The sequence below is a fragment of the Cricetulus griseus genome, chromosome 2, assembly GCF_003668045.3.
Source record: "Cricetulus griseus strain 17A/GY chromosome 2, alternate assembly CriGri-PICRH-1.0, whole genome shotgun sequence".
NCBI classification, from domain to species: domain Eukaryota; kingdom Metazoa; phylum Chordata; class Mammalia; order Rodentia; family Cricetidae; genus Cricetulus; species Cricetulus griseus.
In genome coordinates, this window is record NC_048595.1 from 380,239,182 (window position 1) to 380,265,661 (window position 26,480).

Below are 26,480 nucleotides of genomic sequence, written 5' to 3' on the forward strand. Positions count from 1 at the left end.
TGGGAGCAGACGAGGGCTTATGCAGAGAAGGTACACCACCCCATCTACTTTTTAAAAGATTTATTTTTAATTGTGTGTGTGTGTGCATGAGTAAAGTTACCCTCAGAGGCCAGAGGCAGTGAATCCCCTGGAATGGAGTGGTTATGAGCCACCTGGCATGGGTGCCAGGAACCTCACTCAGCTTCTCTCAAGAGTAGCACCCGCTCTTCACTGATCATCTTTTCAGTCCTCTGTTTGTCATCCACTACCCAGAGCTCCTTGAAGGCATGTGTCAGGCCTGTACCTGCAGTGTAAATGGAGTGCTCAACAGGGCAATGGAACACAGTGGGTGCTGACAAACCCAAGAGCAGTCTATGTAACCCCGGGGAGCAGCCTGTGAGCCCAGACCATTCACTCACCCAAGCAGACTGTCATCATATCCAAGAAAATCTCGAGAGCAAATTCCAAATAAAGTAAATCTAGCTGCTTTCCTTTTGCCTTTTCTGACTTCTATATTTTAAGGCTCCTTTTTTTAAGAACCTCCCCTTTTTTAGACAGAGTCTCCTGTACCTCAGTCTGGATGACACTTGTTCTGTAGCTGTAGGTGACTCTGAACTCCTGATCCGCCTGTCTCTCCCTCCAGGTGTTGTAATTAGAAGTACATAGCACCATATCAGGCCTACAGTCCTATTTAAGCAACGTTTACTTGCAAGCTCAGATGTGTCTTTATACATTGTGCTTATATTTTACATTTTCATTTGTGAAAGGACCTTGCTATGTAGTCTAGCCTTGAATTTGCCAATCTTCCTGCCTCAACTTAAACATTTACAAAAAATGTTAAGCCAGGGATAATGACATACTCTTGTAATTTCATCATTTAGAAGGCTGTGGCTAGGGATTCCAAAATTCGAAGCCACACTGAAGCTACATAATGAGTTGAAAGCTAGCTACACAGAGAGAACCTGTCTCCAAAACAAAAGAGAGACAGTGTCTGTGGGTGTGTGTGGGTGTGAGAGAAGAGAGAGAGAGGGCGTGCGCTTATAGGCAAAAGGCTTGTCTAGAATACACAAGGCCTTAGGTTTAAACCCCAGTACTGTACTAAAAGGGAGGGGGTTTATTGTTGCCCAGACCTTCTAGTCATTTAAAACTGGGTTTTTCATTATTGTTCAGATCATGGCTTCAAGCCAAATAAAAGAGAGCCAAATGCCATGAGACATGACCAGAAGCTACTTTGGCATTTTGCTTTAGAAATCATATTAAGTGGCTGGGGAGATGGCTCAGCAGTTAAGAACATTCACTGGCTGTTCTTCCAGAGGATCCAGGTTCAATCCCCAGCACCCACAGGACAGTTCACAACTGTCTATAACTCCAGTTCCAGGGGATCCAATACCCTCACAAAGACATACATGCAGGCAAAAAGACCAATGCACATGAAATAAAAATAAATAAAATAAAAAAAGAAATCATATTGCAAGCTGGATGGTGGTAGCGCACGCCTTTAATCCTAGTACTCGGGAAGCAGAAGCAAGTGGATCTCTGTGAGCTTGAGGCCAGCCTGGTCTACAAAGCACATTCCAGGACAGCCAGGACTATTACACAGAGAAACCCTGTCTCAAAAAACAAACAAACAAAAAAAACAAAACAAAAACAAAAACAAAAAAAGAAGTCATATTACAGAACATACTATATCCACAGGTATAGTCTTTAGAATGAAATGGAAACAATGGCTGTATTCATGTGGACTAATGTCACACCAGGCTTTTTTTGGATCACCTAATCTAATCTTCACAGCCATCTTTTCAGTTAGATCCAGTTCATAACCACATTCTCAGACAACAAAATACAGTTCGAAGAGGACAAGGAATGTGCTTCAGAGCTGTAGCTTAAGCTGTTCTTTAACTATTGGAAATCCAACTACCTTAGCCTCCCAAGAGCTGGGATTGTAAGCGTGTACCATTATGCCAATGGGCAATAATTTTAACTTTTTTGAGATATAGTCTCATGTAGCCCAGGCAGGCCAGAACTTGCTATGTAGCAGAGGCTGCCCCTGAACTCCTGATCTTCCTGGCTTCACCTCCCAAGTGATGGGGTTACAGCATGTGCTACCACGGCCAACTAAATTTTAATATGCAAGCAAGCCCACGTGGGTTTCTTAAAAGTATCTCTTGGTATCCTAACACTGGCTCTTTAAAAGGAGCCTCTTCCCTTTTGTTGTTATTTCTTGCTTTTTATTTTTCTTATTTAGCTGCATCTTTTTGATGAATTTAAAGAGACTACATATTGGTGTGATTAGAAGAGAAAGCAGTAACATATGTATTTTTCCACCCTGCCAGCTGCAGATCCAATCTTGTGTGTGATAACAAGTCCTTACTAGTCACAGATCAATCTAAATTTGAAAAAAATCAAGAAAATAGCAAAGTAACAACAAACTGGACAGTGCTTGGAAGCTGTCTCCTCTTTCTTACACCCACCAGACATTATCACCCCTAACTGACCATTTCCTTCACTAGAAGGCTATAAAAATTAGGACTCCCACCATCAAGACCTAAAATGCCTGAATTTTGTAAAAATGCTGGAACTTTCTATGCCAAGACCTAAAATGCCCGAATTTTGTAAAAAACGCTGGAACTTTCTATGCCGTCAATTCAGGACTCCTGCCTGTGCTCATTAACAGATGTTTCCTTAGAGGTAGAGGTGGAGACCAGACTGAACTCCAAGAGGGGTGGGGAGAGTCCACAGTGACACGACAGCCCTTTGTACTCTGCAGGTTCCACCCTACTCCGTCATCCTAGGGAAGTGGTCACCTTAACCCTGTGTATCATAACAACACTGCCAGCCACACACTAAAAGTTATACACTATAGTGGGGGTGGGGTAGGGGCACTTACAAGAAAAAAAAATTGGAGAGGTGACCCTCAACCTCCAAAGGGATGAAGGTGAACTTTGACGACTTCCATAGGCACACAGAAAGCTGGCAGCTTAGAAGCTGGGAAACGGGATGCTAACAAAGGACAACTGGGACCAGTATCCAACAGGTCCCCAGCCCTGAACAACACTCAAGACAAGGTTCATGGTGGGGAGAAGTCCTATCCCAGAGCCCAGAACATTTAGTGTTCTGACCCTCAGACACGCTTCCCCATGGGTCTAGGTGGCTGTAGTATTCACCCTTAGGTCACGGGAGGCAGAGTATATGTCTCCCCAGGTTTCTCAGAGCCCAACTATCTAACGGATAGACAGACACACTGCTCCCTCCACCTCACCTTGTCTGTGTTTCTGAATCAAAGTGCTCTGGTCTCCAGACCTAGGTGCCCCCAGATGCCAAGAAGCGGCTCTCTCTGAGCCCCCAGGTACTGACCTCTGATAGTGGACACTCCTAGAGGCTCATACCCCAGCCTTCTCTGTGCCCCTAGACGCACTGGTCTCCTGCCTTAGACATCTCCAACTACCCCCAGGCACTCTGCCCTCAGGTGGTGGACATCCCAGATGTCCATGCCCCAGCCCTCTCTGTGCTCCCCAGATGCTTTGCCCTTCGCTTCTGTATATTCTCCAGATGCCCATGTCCCAAGTCCTCCCTGTCGGCTAGGGCCTCTGGCCAGCTCTCACTGGACCCCGTACTCCATTGCCAAGCCCCTGGTGTGCGCCCCTTCTCCCGCCCCTCGCTGGCGAAGGTTGGGGAGCAGCGGCTGCCAGGCCCACAGTGCGACGTGTCACAGGCCGGGCGGCTCCTCCCACGGCAGTGGCCACACCGGGGTCCAGCAAGCCGCGGGATTCCGAGCTCGCCAGCGACTGTTACCTTGTTAGTAGGCACCGAGCGCAGGCGCTTGAAGATGGCTAGGATGTCCTGCTTGCTGGGGTCCCCCATGGTCACCGAAAAACAAGGTGAGGCAGTCCCCGACAACCGGGAAAAGACAAGGAGAAGCGGTTGCCGCCTCCCGGAGACCGAGGGGAGGGGCTGCGCGTGACGAAGGCCACGCCCCTGCCGCGCCCGGGCTCCGCCCACAAAGCGGGCGCACGCGCAGTTCTCCCTCGCTCTGACGCTCCAGCGGCCCACAGTGTGAGCCCTTCTGTGTTCTAACCTCTAGGCCCGCGCGGCAGGCGCATGCGCGGAAGCTCGCTCGCCCCCCGCCCGCCCCCCCTTCTTCTTCTTCGGTCCTTCACAGTGCGGAGCAGAAACGCCAGTTTTTGCTCAGGGAGCACCGCGCTTACCTACCGGACTCGCCAGCATCTCGCTGCCGGCTCCTCCCACGGCGACAGTCTCACATCCTTCCTACAGGGTGTCAGAACCAGCGGGTTCCATCCTCACGGGATCCTGGAGAGAAACAGTGGAGAAACGTTTGTACTCAGCTCAAGCCAAACACTGAACGAAAGTCTGTGCTGGAAACTGCTGTTCCATTTTCTCTCTCCGGTGAAGCTAGGCTAGTCTAGTTCCCAGGTTGGACTTGAACTGGAGATCTTCCTGCCTCGGCTTCTTGCGTTCTGGGATTACAGGTCTGCACTGTGCCATAACGGTTTGGTAATCCTGTAATTATAAATTGTCTGTTCGGTCAATGGAGAGAAAGTGCCCGCCTCTAGGCCACAGGTTCTGTCGGGATCAGAACATTCTAAGTCTAGAAAGATCAGAATCCTGTTTAGTGCCTGGGGCGCCATCTAAACCTTGGATAACATTAGTAGCTAGAAGGTCTGAGCTCGGGAGCAGGTGTCTTTTACAAGGGCCAGCCAGCGTGGAGCAGCTGGCAAACATTGCCTCAGGTAGGGCACAATAGAAGAAAAACAGGTTTGGGTGTCAAATGCGCCAGCTTCTTCCCGTTTCAGCTGGCTGCTTCTCAACCACGTGGCTTTAGTAATTTCCTAGCATTCATTTGGACGAAGGAGTTGGAGATGAAACGTGTTGACTGGAGCAGCACAGCAGCTTCCACGACATTCTGGAAAGGGACTTGGTGTGAAGTTGGGAATACTTTCCCTGCCTGTCTACACACCCTCAGGGAAGTTGGGACCTCACAAAAGCTGTACATTCATTAGCTCAGAGCTGGACCAAAAACACCAAAAAACAACGAGAAAAAACCCCCACATGGATCAAAAAGACAGTAGTAAGGAGAAAGGACATCCAGACAGGGTGGGAACAGTTGGGTGTTAGGCCTCTTTGTTCAGGATCAAACTCAAGGCCTTGCATATGATAAGCAAGCACATATGGCCCACTAAACGACATTCCTGTTCCAGTAGGGTCTGCTTAGCCATGTTCTCCCACCTCTTCAACTTCCTTGGTCTTTCCCATGTCATGCTCCTTGCCATCAGTTCCACATCACCTCTCCATATAGTGAAAGTCACTTAATGTACACTGTTCTTCCAACTGCTGTCTGTGAATTATGTAGTTGAATCACTGATGCTTTTTAAATTGTCTTATTTGGAATGTGTATATGCATGCACCTGTGTGCCAGAGTGCTTGTGGGTGTCAGAGGATAAGTTTTGGTACTTATTTCCTCCCACCATATAGCTTCCAGGGATTAAAATCAGGTCTTCAGGCTTACTGGCAAGACCTTTTATCTACTGAGACACCTTAGTCCTCATTGGTGGCATAAGTTTGCATTCCCCTCATAACTGACCCTAACTACTGTCTATCACTTTCAGAAGTATTTCCTTTTTTGTGTGTGTACCAGTGACTGTACGTAGGGCCTCACACATACTAGGCAAATGCTTACCACTGAGCTGCATTCCCCAGCTCCCAGCCATATTTTCATCACCCAACAGCCCTTATTTTTGACCCAGTAACTCAGCACTTCACAGAACTCCACATTTAAGACTCCTGGTCAACTTCCAGATGTCCTTCTCACTCTTCTAAGTAGCTCTTAGGAAACACCTGTGTCCAACAGTCATGCTGAGCTCCAGCCCCTTCATGTCCATGTCCACTCACACACTGACTTCTTCCTGGCCCTTGTACTCATCTTTGTCCTCAACCTTTCTCTTTCCTCATTACTCACTCACGTGATGAGTTCTTCCAATTCCTTGTGCTATTGCTTGTTCCATGGCCAGCTAGCCAGCTGCTCTTTGGCTGGAGCCACTCTTCGGCAGGCCTGTTTTGTTCTCTGCAAGTTCAGATGCTACCAGTGTGGCCAGACTGCTGGAACTTGCTGCCTTCTCTTCCTGAACATAGTGGCCAAATAGTCTTCCCTTGATCCTATAGCAACTGACACAACTCTGAGCCCCTTCTGAGAGCCAGCCTCCATTTTCTCTCCCATGTATTACTGATAACTTACTCCTTTCTTTAGGGGTACTTTCTCTCTCCAAAATTTCTTCCATGGGGTAGAAATGCTGAGGCTAGACACGTGTCATCTGTTAAACTGAGATGACAGACTAAAAGTGGTAATCAGAGAAGATAACCAAGTTTTTGTTTGTCTTTTTACCTTCCAAGTGACCTAAATGGCAATCCTTGGCCACCATGGAGGTTCAGGGGGATGGTGTTTACATCTCTCTCTCCATTTCCCTCAAGGATAGCACTTCTCCAGTTCTTTGTCTGGCTCTACTACTCTCAACTGCTGTTACTGTCTTCTTTCAAAAGAGTACATTCTAAAAATCTAGGCTGCTACTCACCTCTAGGCACTTTCTTTCCAGTTTGATGCACCTGATTTCACTATTATTTTGCCCAAACACTGCCAACATATTTAGTCCTAACCATGACCCTGAGTCTCAGAGACTTCTAATGTTTTCTAAGTAATCACGGGGAAGTTCCTCTTTGATCCCACCATACCAACTGCTCACTATCTATGCTTCTCTGGCCACTGCTCATCTAATGGCTGCAGGTCCACCTCTGCCTGTTTGGTTTTACCCTAAACCTGCTTTTAATTCCACCCTTTCCCCAAAGGATCTAAACTCCAGATCTCTGTTACCCCTACATGGACCATCATTACCCTCTTAACTTCTAGCAACACTCCAGTGACAAGTGTAGCAGCAATGGAAATGTTTATTCAGTGGTACTCATAGTTTTTCCATCCACACACCCCAAGTTAACTACTGTCCTCCCATTTTCGAGTGATTTTCTCTCTAAAATCCATGTGTTGATAACCATAGAGGTCTACAGAATTCCCATCTGCAATGCTTTCCACTTTAAAACAAGATGTGCTTTTCTATTTTTATATATAATTGTTTTGCCTGCATGTGAGTGTACATGTATCATGTGCATGTCTGCTGCCCTCAGAGATCAGAAGATCACTCATGCCCTGGAACTGCAGCCATAGCTGGCTGTGAGCCACTCACCATGTGAATACTGGGAACTGGACTCAGGTCCTTTATCACAACAAATGCCATTCACCACTGAGCCAGCATCTCTCCAGCCCCTTATTTTAAATATGTATAATTGTGTCTTTTGTGTGGTTTTATACATGAGGATAATATCTGTAGAGGCCAGAAGGCATCAGATTTCCTAGAGATGTAAACTGCCCAATGTGGGTGCTGGGTACCAAACTCAGTATGTGCTCTTAACTAGTGGCCTACTGCTCCAAACCCACAAACCCCCTTGTCATCCATAAATACTTTCCCTTTTAGCTTTCTCATAAAAATAGATTCTTATGGACCTGGAGCAATGGCTCAGTGGTTAAGAGCACTGGCTGCTCTTCCAAAAGACCTGGGTTTAATTCCCAGCTCACAATTTGTAAATATGAGCTCAGTGCCTCCATGGGCACTGCACACACAAGGTATACAGATATACATGCATGCAAATCACCTATATGCATAAAAAATTTAAATAGATTACCATACCTGTAAATTTCTCCATACTGCTTTTTGCCTACTTAACAATTTTCTTTCATTCTATTCTGTCTCTCTCAGTATGAGAGGTTGAACCAGAGTCTTACACATGCCAAACAGGTGCACTACAACTACTACTGAGCTATATCCCCAGCCCAAGTACACAAAACTTCTAAATGTATTGATGTGTGTGTGCATGTTTTGTGTATGCAAGTGTCTGAATGTGTATGTGGAGGCCTGAGGTAAGATTATCATTCCTTAGCAGTCTATATTTTCTTTTTGAGACAGAGTCTCTCACTGGGACCTGGGGCTAGGCTCTAGTTAGGCTGCCCATCCAGCACAGATCCTCGTCTCCACCACCCTACTGCTGTGATTATATCAAGTGCTATCATGTTCAATTTTTTATGTGGGTGCTAGGGATCAGACTCTGTCTCATGCCTGTAGCAAGCAGTTTACTGAAGCATCCCCTTGGTCCCTGAAAACTTCTAAATTTACATGGGTTAATTTACTTTATATTCCTCACATACAGAACTACACAGGCTAACTAGAATTCTAAATATTCAGAACACACCCATCAGGTAGTTTGCATTTTTGCATTTTAGAAGTTTAAGTACTCCGAGAACTTAACTTACATTCTGCAATGAACATGTCACATCTTTGAAGCTTTCTTTCTTGCCTATGCTTATAAACATTTATCCTATTTATGTTTGTCAGCTTATTTTATTTTTAGGGAATTAGGGATGGAACCCCAGGGTCTTACTCATGCTACGCCAGTACTTTACCACTGAGCTATACCCTCTGTGCCCCATTATTCATCCTTATTTCTGTTGCCCACTGAAATTGAGGCATTAGAGCTATCAGAGCCATTAGCTAATACTCTTTTCCCATATGAATGTTACAAAGGTTTCTTGAAACAAGAGCTTTACATGTTAAAATACACGAGTACTTGGTTCATCTTGAGACACATCAGAGTCATCTGTCAATATCAGTCTTCACCTAAGCTTCCCTAAGTTATACACAATATGCAAAGTATTTGGGATTGCTTTCTAACAGGTGCCAAGGCACAACTGATGCCATGTTAGAGGCACCATTCTGACCTTAAAACCCAGCACAAAGGCCCCCAAATCTGCCAAAATGGGAGCAAAGACCTAATCCATCCAAAAACTAGTCTATAATTCCAAGAAAGTCCCTAAACCATTAACCTTACGTTTTAGCTTCTGTAGTTCTGCTTCTTGCTAACTGAAGTGTGATAACCAGGATTCAGCTTTTTTGTTTTTTTTGTGCATAAAAGACAAAGGGATGTAAAAGGCAAGTTCCTGGCTGAAATAAACATTTTTTCTTCTTGGCTTTAAGTGTGTCTGAGTGAGCTGGGAGGTGGTGGTGCATGACTTTAGTCCCAACACTTGGGAGTCAGAGGCAGGCGGATATCTGTGAGTTTGAGACCAGCCTGGTCTACAAGAGCTGGTTCCAGGACAGGTTCCAAAGCCAGAAAAAGTGATTTGGGTGGCTGGTGGTGCATGCCTTTAATTCTAGCACTTCGGAGGCAGGCAGAGTCTGGTCTGCAAGAGTAACCCTGTCTTGAAAAAACAGAAAAGTGTCTGAGTGGTGGGCTTATCTCACAAGTTTCTTTGATAAACAAATGTTTATTTCTAACTCAATTTGGTACAATATACACAATATGCATACAGTATACATGTAGATATATACACCTTTACATATAGACAAATAAAATTACCCTTGTGTTATCTACTGTTGTGCCAAAAAATACTTTAGTTAAAACTGAAATGAGTAGACTTATTTTGGCTCGTGGCTTTGGTCCATGGTTCTCTGGCCTTATCACTGTAGACCTGAAGCAAAACTGAACATGCTTACCTCATAAGGATACAAGATTTACCCCTTCCAGGGCACTCCTCCAGTGTCCCACTTCCTGCAAACAGACCCCATGGTCTAACTGCCCATTCAAATATAACAGATTAATCCATTGGTGACACCACCCTTACGATCCAGTCATTCATGCCAGCTGATAAACCTTCCACCTATCAGTGCTTTGGGGGTTAAGATTTTATACCCGAACCCTAAGACCACAAGGTATGTGATAATGTATCAACCAGCCACAAGCGTCACACAAAGTTCTATGGGGTTTCTTGACCCAGGGGCTAATCATGGCTGCACTTGGGTGGGGGCTGCTGTTTGGCCAGCCCTTTACAAAGCAGTCATTTCCTAGTACCCTTTTGGTCAAATATGCACTGGCTCTCAGTCAGGTGCCTTGGTTCTTGTTAGATAAATTTGGGTCATATTTATTTTGAATTACCCTGAGGTGGTTGCCACAAGGTATTGGCTTTTATCTATCCTTTCTCCCCTCTGCGAAGGGTCTGAGGTCCTCCCTGAAACTTTTGTGTCTTCCCTCAGCTGTCTGGATCACAGGGTCTGTAGGCCTAGGGGCTTAGTTAGGAGTCTCTCAGATGAGGGTCCTAGGATAAAAAGATTAAAGGAGTCTCTTTTCCTCCAAGCAAACCCAATTGGTCTTCTAATTCATACTGATGTCAGGCATTGAGGCAAGTTGTCCTTTTTCTTGAATCTCTTGGATCTAAATGAACCTCAATTAGACACACATGGGGTGATTTCCAGGCCTACTTTTTAAGCAGGAGACCAAAGAAGAGGTAACTTGTGAACATGAGAAGCAACGAGAACCTCAGGGCTCTCAGAGCTGCTTTTCATGGCATCCCTGGAAGTGCTAACAGTACTAGGCTCAGGACCTGCAGACAGGGTGTGAGAACTGGAATAGGCGCTCACAAAACAAAAGTTGCGCCAAATTCAGAGTATCAGAAACCAAAACAGAGCCCAGAGGGTTTTCAGACATGGACAAGGCACAGTGCAGTTGAGTGGCAGTTCTACCTAAAGTCTCTTTTCCTTTTCTTTATATTTTGGAGTCAGGGTATCACTCTGTAGCCCAAGCTGGTCTGGAACTCACTATGTAGCTCAGGTTGGCCTCAACCTGACAATGCTACGAGTGCTAGGATTGCAGGCATGAACCACCAGAGCAGCTCTAAAGTTACAGGAGCCAGAGTCTACTGGAATAGAGTACTGAGTCAGCAGAAAAGACAAAGCCTACAGACTGTTAGTGCTGCAACCAGTCTGCAGTCCAAAGGGGGAGATTAAGCCAAGGCCACCAGAGCTTGTGACAGCTGGTGAACACTCCAGAATACAGGACAAGCAGAGGTGGTGGCATTATGGTGGGTAGGGGTTACACACTGTATACTGTCAGGGAAGAGCCTATTGGCTGAAATTAAAGCAAAGGTTCAGGCAGCCACAAGGCAAATTTGCACCACCTATCACCAAGGCTGGTCTTCTTCACACCCTCTAAGATCCCTTGGGGCCATCAAAGATGTCAGCAACTGGTTGAGGGATCTTTTGCTCAATGTAGATAAAAATAAAAAATGTCCAAGTGTAGCTTTCTTGTTAGCAGCTCTGAACTGCTGTGTTCTTAATTTGTTGGCTAATACTGTGAAGACCATGGGAGGAAAAAGATGAGAACAGATTCCATTTCTTTCCTGGGGGACCTTCAGGGTTAATGCCTGTACCTTGAAAAGTCCACAGCTCAATGAAACATTGAGTATTTTCATCCTAAATTATCCACTTGGCACTCATTTTAAAAAATTCCTAACTTAAAAAAAATTCCTGACTTATGTGAAAAGGCAGTCAATACTTAATATACTCTTGAAAAGGCAGGTACAAATCAGGTTTTGCTAGCCAGACTGTCCCTACCAGAACTGTACAAAGAGCTACTTTCAGCTGAAGCCCTGCTACTGAGCTGTAGGACACTAGCAGATGCAGTGACTGCCCTAAGCTTCAGTTTCCTCATCTGTGAAATGGGGACAGTTATTCCTACTTGCTAGGGAATAGGCAATATTTAGAGGCTGAAAACACAAGAATGGTGCCTAGCATGAGATAGGTGGGAATAACTAGATAGTAATATTCTTTTATGTGATGACATGAAAGTAGGCTTTAGTCACCACCAAATATTGGAAGTTGTCCCTGTCCCCTATGTCAACATGAGATACCAAGCGTGACCAAGTGAGGTCCTTTTCTGATGACTACTTGTGATAGTTTACCTACAGTTTGTAGCTGCTTCCTCATCTGACAATATACACACGCAACGAGAGATACCAATGTCAGCTTTTTAGCACAGCCATGGGAGATCTTGAGGAAATGAAGCAGTGCACAACTTTCAGAAAGCCTAGAGTCCTCAGAAAAGAATCTGAAAATGGGAGTCTTCTGCATGAAGGCCACTTTGAACAATGTGGTCCTTAGCATTCTTTCCACTTATAGGTAGAAGCAGCAGAATGCACCACACAGTGTACAACAGGACAATCTTGCCAGCTCCAGAGAGACCAAGAAATAGTGAATCTGTACCTTCACCCGAGTGACTATGGATGGAATACTGAAGTGGCCACCTGCTAATGGACACTCTGAAGGTTAATCACAGGCTGGTGAGGTAAGCTGAGCATTGGCATGGTACCAGCTTTAGCAAGAGTGTCATGTACTTCTCACATGCATCCATGAACACCCTTCAGTTGTTAGACACACATGTGGAAATAGGCATTCCCAGAACCCTGCTGCTCACTTCCAGGAAGCTCCTATAGATTAGCATGGTATGGAGGGTAGGGTACACACGTCTGGATGAATGTGGTCTCCAAGCCTGAGCACACACATCAGATGTCCACTTTCACCACATCTTAGGGATTTAATAATTCCCTCCAGAGACTTGCTTAATTGGACCATACTGCTCTTAATCTATCCTTTTAACTAAATGCCCTTCCTCTGGATAGCCTTCAAAAAAAGAGGCTGACTGGAGAAAATTAGGAATGTCTAATCTATGTAGCTTTATGTCAGTCATTTAAGTCTCTCTTTGTCTGATAATGGGTGAGGCCCAGGGCCATTTGGCACTTAAGACAATGAGCTTGTCTCTGAGGTGCCTCACATGCCATAGCTGCTGGGGCTAGATCTAGGCTAGAGTGTTGCGCAGCATAGTATTCCCCACTGACAAAAATGAACAAAGGCTTGTGATGAAAAAAGAAGGCAGCTATGCTCACAACTATGCCACCAACCTAGATGTATGCTTTGGATACAGGGCACTGAGTATTGATGTGACTATCTACCTGTTTGGGCCTCGTATCTGTGAGATGGAAAAGAGTTACTTGCCATGGAGAAGCACAGGGACTGCACTTGGAGAATGCTAGGCTCTGGAACTCCTGCTCCCACATTTGGAATCTAGGGAGGCCTGAGCAGCAGTGGAGCACATGGGGCAAACAGAGGTGGGATGGACAAGAAACCTCTGCCTGTGCCAATTTCAACACAGACCAAGGACAAGTATGAGAAGGCCCTGAAGGAGCTTGATCAGACCACACCCCAGTACATGGAGAACATGGAGCAGGTGTTTGAGCAGTGCCAGCAGTTTGAAGAGAAGCGCTTGCGCTTCTTCCGGGAGGTTCTGCTGGAGGTTCAGAAGCACCTGGACCTGTCCAATGTGGCTAGGTAAGTTTCTCTGAGGCAAAAAAAACCATTGTTGTGACTTACAGGGAGGCTGGTATTGAATAGACTCAGGTGTTGCATGGCAGCCTTGGGGGACCCAGAGGGCAGTGACCCAGAGGGCCTGTTTGCAGAGCCAGCATACAGCACAGCCATGGAAGGCTTCAGCAGGGCAGGCATGGTGGGCTTGATGCTGCCAGCTCCAAATGGGTCTGGACAAGGAGGGAAGCTGTCTGTTGTGGTGCCACAGCCAGGACCAGCCAAACCCAGTATTCTGGAAATCCGCCTGGGCTGATGCAGCATTGGCCAGGCCTCATGTCTTCTGCCCCCAAGGACAGTCCCTTGTAAAGATCTTCTCATCCCTGTTGCCAGTTCCACCATTGGCATCTTGGTAACTATAGGTTTTGGGGAGGCCAGAACGGCAAGACACTACAGTTTGACTTGTGACACATTTCTCTTTCTTTGAGAAAGGAATGTCAGGTCAAAGCTTGTTGTCAGTAGAAAATGACATCCCTTTTGTCTCTTCGAAGAAGATGGAAAGTAGTCATTGCACAGCTGCTCTGCTGTCATTTCATCTCTGTGACAGCCTGGAAAGTAGGCAGAGTTGTCCCCATCTTGCTGGTTAGGAAACTGAGCTGCTAAACAGCTTTTAGTGGGCAGGAAAAGGGCCAGGGCCGGGACTGTGTCCTGCTCTTCTGTGTATGAGGTACCTTCCTCTAGGTTTGTACTTGGCTGTGGCAAAGGCTTGAATCAGCACAGTCTGCCCCTATGTTCCAAGCCAACTGGGGGTGGGGTGGAGGGGTAGGGGTGGCACATGGTGTGGTCTTTCCTAGGGCTGCTGTAACAGAATCTGGGTGGCATGGCAGACAACAAGGAAAGCTCATCACTCAGAAGACAGAAATCACAAACCAAGGTGTGGCCACACTCCTCCTGAAGGCTCCAGGCAGGTCCTTCCTGCCTCTTCTAGCTTGTGGGGTCTGCCACAGGCCTCAGCTTTCAGGACATCTGACCACTTCTGTCCAGTCCTCTGACCATCTTTCCTTGGCTATCTAATGTAGACGTCTCCTTTATAAAAGGACAGCAGTCCTGCTACATTGGGTCCACTTTATAGACCCTGTTTTCAGCAAAGGTCACCTCCTGAGGTTAGGGCTTCAGCTATTGTATTTGGAGAACACAATCCAATCCTTAGATAGACTATGTCTTATGCCCACTCCACATTGACAGAAACTGAGGCTTAGAAAAAGTAAAGAACCGCCTGTGTAGATAGTAAGTGGTCTCTCGGGTCCAGCCAAGACCCGTGTTCTTGGCTGCAGGAGGCCAGACTGGCTCTCATAGTTCTGCCCTCCTCCCATACTACCTTTCACTTGGGGAGGAAAACCTCCAGCTCTCCTGAGAGATGGAGGAGGCGGCTTCTTCCTCAACATGACCTGACCCAATGGGACTGCATAGTTGCGCCACAGAGCACACCCAGGATCTGATGCAGGGCAAGTCTCAGTGTACCGCCTGGTTATGTGAAGCTTATTTGTTGGTGGGTCCCAGGTTCTAGAGGGTGGTGTGTGTGTCTATACATGTGATGGCCAGGAATGGTGTTCCTGATCTATGTTTGGGAGACAGATTTGTGCAGGCTACAGATACGATCATGGAGGCTACTGGGCCTGTTGTGGCTGTGAGGAATGGTCACTAGGCCCTGCCTTTTGTAGAGCTGTCCTTTTGTCTCTGATTTAGTTACAAAACCATTTACTGAGAGCTGGAGCACAGCATCAAAGCTTCTGATGGCTCCTGCTGAGCCCTTCCTGGCTTTAGCCCATAAAAGACCCGCAAGGGTGGCCCACTTATGTCCTGGCCCCACCTGCCTCTGCACACTGATGACCACCTGCCAAATTCACTGTGGATTTGAGGTGAATGCTGGAAATGAGTAAACAGAAGGCAATCCAGCCAGTAGCTCTGGCTTCCTGGTCTTGAAGCTCACATTTGTCCAAAGAGCCTGCGCTTTTTTCACAGTGGTCTAGGTGTCTCCACTGCTGTCCTTCTTCCAGTAGGAATCAGCACTGTCATCCCAGCTACAAAAGGAACTGTCTCTTATCTCCATGGGGCCATCAACACACCTGTAGAATGGGAAGGAAGAGAGATGGTGGGATGTTTATTTTTGCTCCTAATCAGGGTGTCTAGTTTCTCAGTATGTGGCACATGCTTCCCCTGCCCAGTCATGTGCTGAGATAACATCATGTGGCCAATAAACAGGAACCGATATGAGGTGTCATTTCCAAGGTCTTTGAAGTGACTGTTCAACCTGACCTATCTTCTCTTTGGGAACTGTAGGGAAGAGGGATTGCTATATCATAAGGCAAATGAGACCCCTACTGGTTTAGAGTTGGAGTGCTATATAGAAGATGGGATCTCTAGACCAGTGGTTCTCAACCTTCCTAATGCTGCAACCCTTTAATACATTTCCTCATGTTGTGGTGATCCCCAACCATAAAATTATTTCATTGCTACTTCATAACTGTAATTTTGCTGTTAAGAATCACAATGTAGGGGCTGGAGAGATGGCTCAGAGGTTAAAAGCACCGGCTATTCTTCCAGAGGTCCTGAGTTCAATTCCCAGAAACCACATGGTGGCTCACAACCATCCATTATGAGATCTGGTGCCCTCTTCTGGTGTGCAGATATACACGGAAGCAGAATGTTGTATATATTATAAATAAAATCTTAAAAAAAAGAATCACAATGTAATTATCTGATACACCACCCCTATGAGGATTGTGACCCACAAGTTGAAAAACCAATGTTCTAGACAGTCACATTTACCCAAAGCTGACTTGATAGACACAGGAATAAGCTGCTATATGCTGAGCTCCTGAGTTTTGAGAATGCTTATCACAACATGACCTGGCCTATCCTTCATTTTCTCCTAGTACTGTTACAGATGCTTCTAGGAGCTTCTGGCTATCAATCTCTTCCCTGGTCAGTGTGTTCAATATGAATGATGTAAATGTCACTTACTGACATTTACAAAGCCACACACCATTGATCACTGGACCCTTTTCCAGTGCTCTTGCAGTGTGCTCTAAAGGTATCTTTGAAGAGATGCTGGACCTCTGGGTTGGTTTTTCCCTTGTCAGTGGAGCACCATTAAAAAAGATGTCATTCAGAGAACAGCACCCAATGCCAGCATTCCATCCTGTATGACAAAGGAAAAAGATTCCCCAAGAAGTTGTAGCACTGTTAGCCAGGATAAGACAGAGAGGTAAGAAAGATGTTCATGCCAGGCATTGGTGGTGCACGCCTTTAATCCCAGCACTCCGGAGGCAGAGGCAGGTGAATCTCTGTGAGTTTGAGGCCAGCCTGGTCTCCAGAGCGAGTGCCAGGATAGGCTCCAAAGCTACACAGAGAAACCCTGTCTTGAAAAACCAAAAAGATGTTCATGAACTGTCAGGTGGATTTCAAGGGGAGTCTGTGGAGAGAGACAGATTCCAAAGTTGAGGATTTCGGCAAGGCAGGGTGATGGGAAAGAATGCAGAGGTCTTAAATAACTGAGTAAAGACGAATCACACAGGAACCAAGGCAAACACCAAGCTCCATGTCATAAAGGATCACAAGAAAGGTGGACATGTCAGATCAGAAGGGCAGAAGGACAGAAAGCCAGATAGACCAGGATCATGATGGGGGTGCTAAGAACAAATATATTATTTTCTGGCCAAAAAAAGCAACAGAGGGGGATAACCCAGTGTCTATAGCAAATAGGAGATTTCACAAGAAACACGGAGAGAAAACAAGTGCTAAATGTGGCTCTGTCTTCTCAGGCAAGAAGGACACTAAGAACATGCCTGTTACATTATCATCCACCCAAGAGAGAAGATGTGGTATTCGAAGCATCCCTGTCTTTTAGCTAGAAACTCTTAAATGCTCCTCTGCAGCTGAATGGAGCAGCACCTAGGCCCTGGCTCTAATTGAAGAATGGAGAGTAGAAATCTTGTTCAAAGAACAGGAACCAGAACAACCAAGGAAACAGAAGTAAAATCAGAGGAGGGTTCTAAAGGAGTAAGTGGCTGCTGACCTTCTCTCGCTTCAGTGCTTATATTTAAGGGCCTAGGAAAGGTTAAGACCATCTCACTGGCAAATTTACAAGCTACTCATTAAGTACTTTCAAGATGTCAGAACTATAGTAGGGGGAAATAGGGCAGCAGATAGCTCCTGTCCCTGTTCATGAGGCTTGCAAACTGGTTCACAGGAGAAGCTTCTTTGGGTTCAGGGCCCCATAGACCTGTTCTGATGGGAGGCAAAAGTCTAACAGAGGCTGGTAGGCCCTTGGAGGGCACAGGGAAGGTACCAACACTATTAGTGGGGTAGAATGAAGGGCTGGAACCTCCGGGCTCTTTAAGACTGTGTTCTGGCACAGAAGCGTGCAATTTTAGCATCTCTCTAAGGAATGGACACTCTACATTTGTATGGGCTAAGAGTTTATCCTGGAATGTAGGGGGCATCAGGTACCATTCAACTACCCTGGAGAGAACACCACCTTGCATAGGTGCCTAGAGCAGTCCACACATGGGGTCTTCTCAATTCTTCACTCACTCATGAGAGCCTCTATGCTCTGGCACCCTGTAGGGGATACCCAGTCACTCACAGGCAACACACTATTCGAGCCAGCCTGCACAGCCATCAGTCCCATGCTAGGATCAAGAAGCTCTCCCCATCACTGACCTTCACCCAGCATGGGCTTTGATTTCTGGGTCCTATTTCTCCATGAGCTGTTCCTTCATCCTGGCCCTTACACTGCACCTTCCTCCCTTCTGAACACATCACTGCAGGTCCCTGGGAAAAGCCTTTAACACCTAGCACACTGTCTTCTCGTCTGTCAGTCACATCCCCCAACAAAGGCCATTTGGACTCCATGGGGCTCAGCAAACAGGCCAGTTTCATTATTCTGAATTCAGTATTATAATAATGCATCATTTATAGTCTGGAAATAATGGAATTTACTATTAAAAAAGCCATGCAAGGATATGTCCCCCTTGCTTAATAGAAACAGCACTCTTCCATAATTCATAATATGCAAGTTCTAATGGCTAATGAATAATTTGCAAGCAGTAAAAGGACTCTGTGGCACTGACATGCTGGCTTTCAGAGTGTGTTCTCCTCACCTCTGGTGCCAAAGCACCTAATGCAATCCTGCTCTGTCACTGTAGTCATCAAGTGAACTAGAAGGATGTTTCTGTCCCTAAATAACCTGCAAGTCACCATCTACAGGGCACCAAAATCTCTCTGCTCTACATCTAAACACCATTTACCCCCAGATTTCAAACCAAAATTAGTCCCTGGCACAGAGATCTCTGGGGCTGACCATTCTGATTGAGCCAAGAAGAGAGAGGTTCCTGGAAGCTTCAAGGTTGACCCTGACCGTGGACAGTACCATGTTTGGGACCCTGCATAGAAAGTCAGCCCATTGCCCATTCATTTTATGTCCCCTCTGTCAAAAAAGGGTTAAAAAGGGTCTATCACACTCTCCTTGCCACTATGATTGTCTGCCCAAGCATAAAGACTAAGTGACTATTGATCAAACACACAAACTATGAACCAAAATAAATGTTTCTCCTTATATTGTCTTTGTTAGATATCTGGTCTACAGCAATGACAAAAATGAACAGAAATTCTTATCTAGCAACTCCACTCTTGCTTATCTACTCAAAACAGATATTTGTACAAACTATTTTCAAAACTATTACTAAATCATGGAAACAACCAAATTGACAATTTCTGGATGAAAGGGTAAGAAAAGGAGATAATATGTCAGTGGGATCTCACTCAGCCTTATGATGGAAGGGAGGTTTGACCTGTTCCACACAAGTATGAGGTACGGCAACAATATCAGAGAGAGAATTAAGATGTTAAACCACATGTGTTATGAACATTTATCAGAAGAAGAAAAAACTGGGACAAATAAACTTGCACCAGCAACCACATCTGTCAAAATTTTAAAAAGAACACAGTGGTGGCGTACACCTTTAATCCCAGCACTTGGGAGGCAGAGGCAGGTGGATCTCTGTGAGTTCAAGACCAATCTGGTCTATAAGAGCTAGTTCCAGGATAGGCTCCAAAGCTACACAGAGAAACCCTGTCTCAAAAAACAAAACAAAATTTTAAAAAAAGAGATAAGAACATGGCCACACATTCCATACATTCTGGTATCACAGTTTCAGACAAAATAGGATGGCTGATAATCTTAAATGAGTACAAAAATTGCTCCCCTTTCTTTATAATTACTTATGGAGTTATATGGCTATTTATCCTACCATGCCTTTACAGATTTCTTAAAAAGAAAAAAAAAAAAAAAAAAAAGCAGGTGTGGTCACATGTGCCTTTAATCCCTGCACTGGGAAGGTGGGAAGGTAGAGGGAGGTAGATCTCTGTAAATTCAAAGACATCCTGGTCTACATAGGGAGTTCCAGGACAGGCAGCACAATGTAGAGAACCTGTCTCAAAACCAAAACCAAACAAAACTCCCAAGACAATACTACAGGAAGTTTTAGTTATCAAAAAAGAAAATTAAGTTGTAACTATTACTAGTTTTCATTCTATCATATAAAAGGTCTCATCAGTTTTTATCCTATGGGGACCAATGTTCCTTTATGGTAATCACATTGTGTCAATATTCCTTAAATTGTAACAACAACAACAAAGGAAATCACTTCCACAGTTCTAAACAGCCTGTCTACCAGGTCTATTCCTAGAAAAGGAATAGGGAAACAGGCCAGCTGCTAGAGGAAATGGCACCAACAGAGCCCTGAGTCCATGTGATGACCTGCAGAAGATGTCCTAACAAGGGCCCAGGTGGCTAATGCAGACCTTGCTGGGCCTCAAACCTGACTACAGTCCTTTTACTATTATTTCACTTCACTTCAGAGGCCCTTTTCCTCCCACTACAGGGCTATCTTCCCATAGGGAAGCAACTTTATCTGATACTCAGTGTGTTGGTTTGACTGAGAATGGTCCCTACAGGCTTTTTATGTTTGAATGCTTGAATTCCAGTTAGTGGAACTGTTTGGGAAGGATTAGGTGTGATTTGAGTGGGTGTTACCTTGTTGGAGGAGGTATCACTGGGGGATAGGCTTTAAGGTTTAAAAAGCTCACACTAGGCCCAATCTCTCTTCTCTCTTCCTCCCTCCCTCTCCACCCGTGGATTAGTTCCTGCCCCAGCACCTTGTCTGTCTGCTTCCTGCCATGATAATGGACTAAGTTTCTAAAACTATAAGCAAGTACCCAATTAAACATGCCTTTTTATAAGAATGTCTTTCTTAGGGTTTCTAAGACCATGGCAACTCTAATTGGGGCTGGCTTACAGGCTCAGAGGTTTAAGTCCATTCTCATCATGGCAGGAATTATGGCAGCACATACTACACAGACATAGTGCTGGAAAAGGAGCCCATGGTTCTACATCTGCATTGGTAGGCATCCAGGGAGAGGCACTGGGCCTAACTTGAACATTTGAAACCTCAAAGCCCATTCCTGCTGAGAGTTTCTGGCAGCAATGGCCATGGGAGAATACAGCACGTGACAATTAGTGTTCAACAGGTCAACCCACCAAATGACTCTCTAGTGGGGAGCCCCACCTGGCAAGGCCATGGAGTCACTGACTATAAGTGACCAGTTGTTCCTGTCTGTAATTTGTCTCATGTACCACTTCATTTCTTCCCTAAGAACTGCTACGGGTGTTTTCCCACTGTGTGTTTATCTCATGTAAATATTCCATCTTTGGGCACACATATAGCTGTGGATGGTCATGAAGATGAGTTTTGCTTAACTGTGTAATTTTGATGAGTAGAAGTAATACTAGTATATTTTTTATTATTCAGACTAACATATGAAAGTAATAGTATTTTCAGTCACAAAGACAGCTAATTTTAGACTCCAAAACAAACTGGTTGCCCCTGGAGATGAATATCTGGTTGCCCCCAGAGACAAATAAATGAGGTCGTTTTCCTAGGTGTTTATTGCTGATTCAAGGGCAGAGCTTGAAGCAACTTTAGTAGACATAACTTTCTCAATAAGTGACTTTTTGCACGTAGTCCCAGCCTCAGTTTATGTTACAGGCTCAAGGTTCAGCCAACTGTTTACTTTGTCTGAGAACTCTGAACCATTTAGGTTATATGCATGGAAAAATGTCACTCACTAGCTGGTCAATGTGACCTCTCAGCCTGAGAAAAACTGTGTGACTTATTTTGTGTTTTGAAAATGGGTCAGGCCCTGAAAATGTAACATGTAATTGTCCAAAGTTCGGCTGTAGGAGGAGCAATGGTGTAGAGAAAGGAGGCTATGTAGAGCTATGTAGGAGCTGGGCAGAGTGAGTGTGAGTGTGTGTGCTTGATGAGTGAGGGATATAGCTGAATGGGCTGAGAGAGAAATGTGAGAGAGACGAAGAATCGTGAGAGAAGTGTTAGTGAATGAGAGTGAGTAAAGAGTGAATGAATGATATAGAAGTATGTATGTGTGTGATTGAGCCAGTGAGCTGTGTGCAAAAGCTGCTGCTACAGAGGAGCTGTGCCTAGAAATGTGTAAAGTGCTGTATGCTGAGAGAGCTATGTACATGAAATGTACAACTGGCTGTATGGAAATTTGTAACTGTATAGAAGCAAGGAAGATGAAACTGTACAGAAAAGAGATGTAGAAGAGAAATGTATGTAAAAGATGTGTGGCCATATAGGAGAGAGATGTATGTATGTAAACAGACATATGTAGCTGTATGTATGTAGCTGTGTGGAGACAGATTCTCAAAGAGGATTATTTAAGATGAGGTAAAAGAGAAAATTACCCTCAGAAGGTGTTTCCTTATTTTTCCCCTCAGATAAGAATTTTTCCTAAGCCATGGCCACATTCATAGATTTTTTTGCATACCCCAGTGCTAACTAGAGGCTGCTCTGCCCCCACCCCACCCCCAGTTAGCAATACAACCCCAGTGACACACTTCTTCCAATAAGGTCACACCTCCTAATAGTGCTACTTCCTGGTGACCAAGCATTCAAATCTATGAGCCTTTCAGGGCCATTCCTATTCAAACCACAGATGTCTTGGTCATGGTGTCTCTTCACAGCAAGAGAATAGTAACTAAGACATCTGCAAAGGTCCAGTGTCAGAGTAGATGAATTAGAGTGGCCATTGTAGCCCAAGCCCTTGGTAAAGAGGGAAGAAAGATATTCTTCATATTATAAACTTGTGAAATCACCAGCTAAAAGCTAAACAAATTTATCTACTCATGCTTTGTCCTATTGTCAATGGGAATGGGAGCAGGAGGATTATGCTGGATGCCATACCTGATATGAGGACCCCACCTTCATGTGAACTCTCAACCTTGAATGGTATGTACAGAGAACCACCTTCTCTCGAGTGTATACTTTGTACTCTTAATTTCTTAGAAGGCACTGGAGGAAAAGGAATTGTTGCTTGGAGACTCTGCATCAGACTTTGCCTTCAACATCAGAGCTTTATTTCTCCCAAAAGATCTCCACAGAGGCCCAAGTAGAAAATGGCTCATTTCCCCAGGTTATTAGTTGATGAAAGATCACTTATTTATTTTTATAACTATATGTATTTGTATGTGCATACAGGTATGTGTACATGAGTTCAGTTGCCCATGAAGGACCCCAAAATAAGAGGCAATGGATGCCCCTGGAGATGGTGGTACATACAGGTGGTTGTGAGCTGCCTTATGTGAGTACTGGGAGCTTATCTTGGGACTTTGCTAACCAAAGTCATCTTTCTAGTCCCAATGATGCAAGGTTTAAACCCTCCTTAACTGTCAACAAAATGAAAAAGGGAAAGACTCACCAGATAAAACTCTAGTGAACACAAAGTGACTCTGAGCAATTAATTAAAAGAAACATCCCGTAGGTTATTCTTGCCCAGTTGTGATTTTTGGCACTGTACTCAAAACATACCTGAAAGAAAATTGTTATATATTGCTAAACATATATATTAGCAGGTTGAGCTATCTTATACAACACAGTACACAACTAGCTTAATAGCTAATATTCACACTTAAATTCTGATAATTAGGAAACATAACCTATTCATTTGGTGCTGTGGCAATAGGCTAACCTAGGTGTTGCCTTCCTCTCATTCTGTGCCTACTGTTTTCCCTGGTGCCACCTGGCTGGAACAGGCCATTAACCTTCACCTAACTTCAGGTAATACTATTACCATCTCCAAGATGGCTGTGTTTCTGATCAGCCAAGTCAAGCTGCTGCTGAAGGTATGATGTGCTAATAAGCAGACCATGGCTGATAAACAGTACAGAGAGGCATCATGGGCTACTTTATCTGCATCTCCAAAGAGCAGGATGTACTGTTTTCCTGGCCTGACAACCTGGAAAATGTTACCTGCTACTTCCCAACACACCTTCAGCTTTGTGGTCTAGGATAAACACAGGCAGATCTTCCTAGGGGTATGGACAAGTGTACCCATATCTGGAGCTAGTGTGACAGCAACTGGCCTCTGAAGGAGCCTTATGACCTTATTTCATCTCCCGGCTAGATATTGTCAGAACTTTCTAGGCAGCTGACACAGAGAAAATAGGCACAGACCCTGACAGTTCAAAGGTCTGGGGGACTTTGGTGAAGATCACTAAATTGGATAGAATCTGATGTCTTTAACAAAGCTTTGACATTTCTGTTCAGGGCACCATAATATACTGCATGGCATAATTTAGTATATACAACCCAGCTGAGGGCAAGCTGCCTGACCCCAAGGACAAAGACATACCATAATCAGATGATCATATAGATGGTCATGCCAGTGTCACCTCCTCTCTTCCTCACAATGGGGATAGATCCTGATGCAGTCTAAGGAGCTCCGTACAGGCAGTGTCTAAGATCTTTTACATGGGAACTGCCAACTATTAGAGGAAGGTTTTTGTTTGAAATAATGTCTTACTCTGTAACTCAGACCAAACTGAAAGCCCAAACTAGCCTTGCTTGTGACAGTTCTCCTGCCTTAGCCTCCTATGTGCTGAGATGATAGGCATGACTCACCATGGCATGCTTAGAAAAACACTTCCAAAGATGAGGTTTACAAAGCTTTCTTCAAAGGCATGTGGTCCAACTTCCATGGCATGGATGAGGCTTCCCTGCTGCTTTCAATGAGCTGGAGAAAGTCACTTAAGTAGGTCCTCTCAACAGAACCAGAACCAGGTATGGGAGAATGCTCCACTGTTAAGTACAGATGAGAAATTCCAGTCTTGGTTCTGGTCAGATGTCTGGAAAGGAGTCTTGTAAGGGTGCTAATTGTGACCATGTTTCATCATTGGCACCTCATTTAATTATTGGGAGAGTAATGGTATCATGGTGGGTCTTCCATCAGGAAGATCTAAGAGTCCAGACACTTGTGGGATGTATTATGTTGTATTTACTTAAAACCAAAAAATCATGTCTTTCTTTTGTATATAAGTGCCATTTCTTCTTGCACAGCTAAATAATATTTTCAGTTATATCCCATGCCAGACATTCTGCTGCAAAACAATAAAACAACATGAAAAGAAGTATCATCTAGGATTTTAGGAATTTAAACTTTTATTTTGTGTGTTTTGCCTTCATGTATATCTGGTCACCCCATGTGTGCATGGTGTCCATGGAGGCCAGAAGAGAGTTTTGGGTCCCCTATAATTGGAATTACATAAGATTGTAAGCTGCCATGTTGGTGCTGGGAATTGGAGCAGTTAGTACTCAAGCACTGAGGCATCTCTCCAGCCCATTTTTTTTTAGAACTTTAAATATCTGTAACAATATTAGGGCTGGAGAAATGGCTCAGCTGTTAATAACACTGGCTGCTATCAGAAGATCTAGATTTGGTTCTCAGTAACCAACCACACGGTAGGTCACAATCATCTAACTCCAATTTCTAGGAATATGATGCCCTCTTCTGGCCTCCATGAGCACCAGGCACACAGACATACATGCAGGCAAAACACCCACACATTTAAAATAAATTGTTTAAAAATTATATTACAGCTATAAATTATAACTCTCCATTGTCAGGTACTTGCTTAGCATGTAAAAGGCTTTGGCTTTGCACCAGTGAGGGGTTACTCATGGGCCCCATCAATACAATTACTGAATTGTATTAGCAATACACTATTGTGTATGTAGTATGCACAGCAAAGAGAACTTCAGTCTTTAAGCCATACCCTATGCTACTTACCTCTAAACATCCAGTTAGGAACCCAGCACATAAATGAAAACGTAGCCCCTCTGGGGCACTCTCCCTTTCCATCCATCGGGCTGTGGCTACGTCTCACATGACAGGCCCTTGGGAAGGATTCTTCTCTCCTCTGCACAAACCACTCTGCCCAACCGTCCTCTATCTCTTGTGCAATTTCTGCCTCACTTTTACCAAGGTGTTCTGTGTGGCCAATAAAATGTGGCAAAAGCGACAGCATACTACTTTCAAGATTAGGTTATAAAAAAGGCACAGAGGTAGACAGCATGGTGGCACACACCAAAAGTCCCAGCACTCAGGAGGCAAAGCCAGGAAGATTACTAACTAGTTCAAGGCCAGGTTGGTCCAGGTTGATCTATATAGTGAGACAGTACCTCAAAAAAAAAAAAAAAAAAAAAAGGACACTGACCTCTCTTCAGCGGGCCACTACTAAATAACCATATATATTAAGGATACTCGGACAGCCCTGTGGAGAAGCTCAAGTGCTCAAGTGACAAGGAACTGGGTGAGGTGTTAGCTTAACAGCTAGAGGGGGACGCGACCAGTTCGTGCCATTCAAATGAGGTGCTGACAGCTTTTCCTGGGGAGACGCCGGATCAGCCCCGGCGGACACGAACCACAGCCCAAAGTACTATTTCACCCTAAGTCCAACTCGGCGAGGGCAGTGAACGTATTGGACGTGAAGTGAGGGGTTACTCACGGGCGTGGGCGAGCACGGTCAGAGAAGTCACTCAGATCCCGCGTGGGCGAATTCGACCGTTTACGAACCGGGCGGCTCCGCCTCCCACGGCAGCCGCGCGGTCCCGAGCTCGCCAGGCGGCCGCTACTTGGTTACTAAGCACCAAGCGCAGACGGTTGAAGATAGCCAAGATGTCCTGATTGCCAAGGTCCCCCATGGCCACCCGAGGATCGAGAGGCATCGCGCCACGACCAGGCAGGACGTCCTGAAACAGAGAAACCGTTGCCGCTTCAGCGAGACCAACTGCCGACCTGCAGCTCGTGGCCGTAAGCTCAGTCAACGTCCCGCCC

The 26,480-nt window shown here is 45.1% G+C and overlaps 1 protein-coding gene and 1 long non-coding RNA gene across 3 annotated transcripts in view; both read right to left on the reverse strand.

The window, feature by feature from the left end:
- The window catches only part of Arfgap3 (ADP ribosylation factor GTPase activating protein 3), a 44,952-nt gene extending 41,002 nt beyond the window's left edge, over positions 1-3,950 (reverse strand). For both annotated transcript variants that reach the window (XM_027396113.2, XM_027396112.2), the window contains exon 1: positions 3,772-3,950. In XM_027396113.2, coding sequence (XP_027251914.1) covers positions 3,772-3,840 — 69 coding nt within the window. In that variant the 5' untranslated portion in view covers positions 3,841-3,950. The remainder of the gene's footprint in view (positions 1-3,771) is intronic.
- A 5,376-nt stretch (positions 3,951-9,326) lies between these two features.
- Positions 9,327-26,470, reverse strand: LOC103164174. The gene is made up of 4 exons (XR_003481386.2): positions 26,152-26,470; positions 24,269-24,744; positions 23,067-23,176; positions 9,327-15,349 (listed from the first exon to the last, which is right to left on the reverse strand). It is a non-coding gene; the product is annotated as an uncharacterized LOC103164174 (long non-coding RNA).
- Positions 26,471-26,480: the final 10 nt, after the last annotated feature.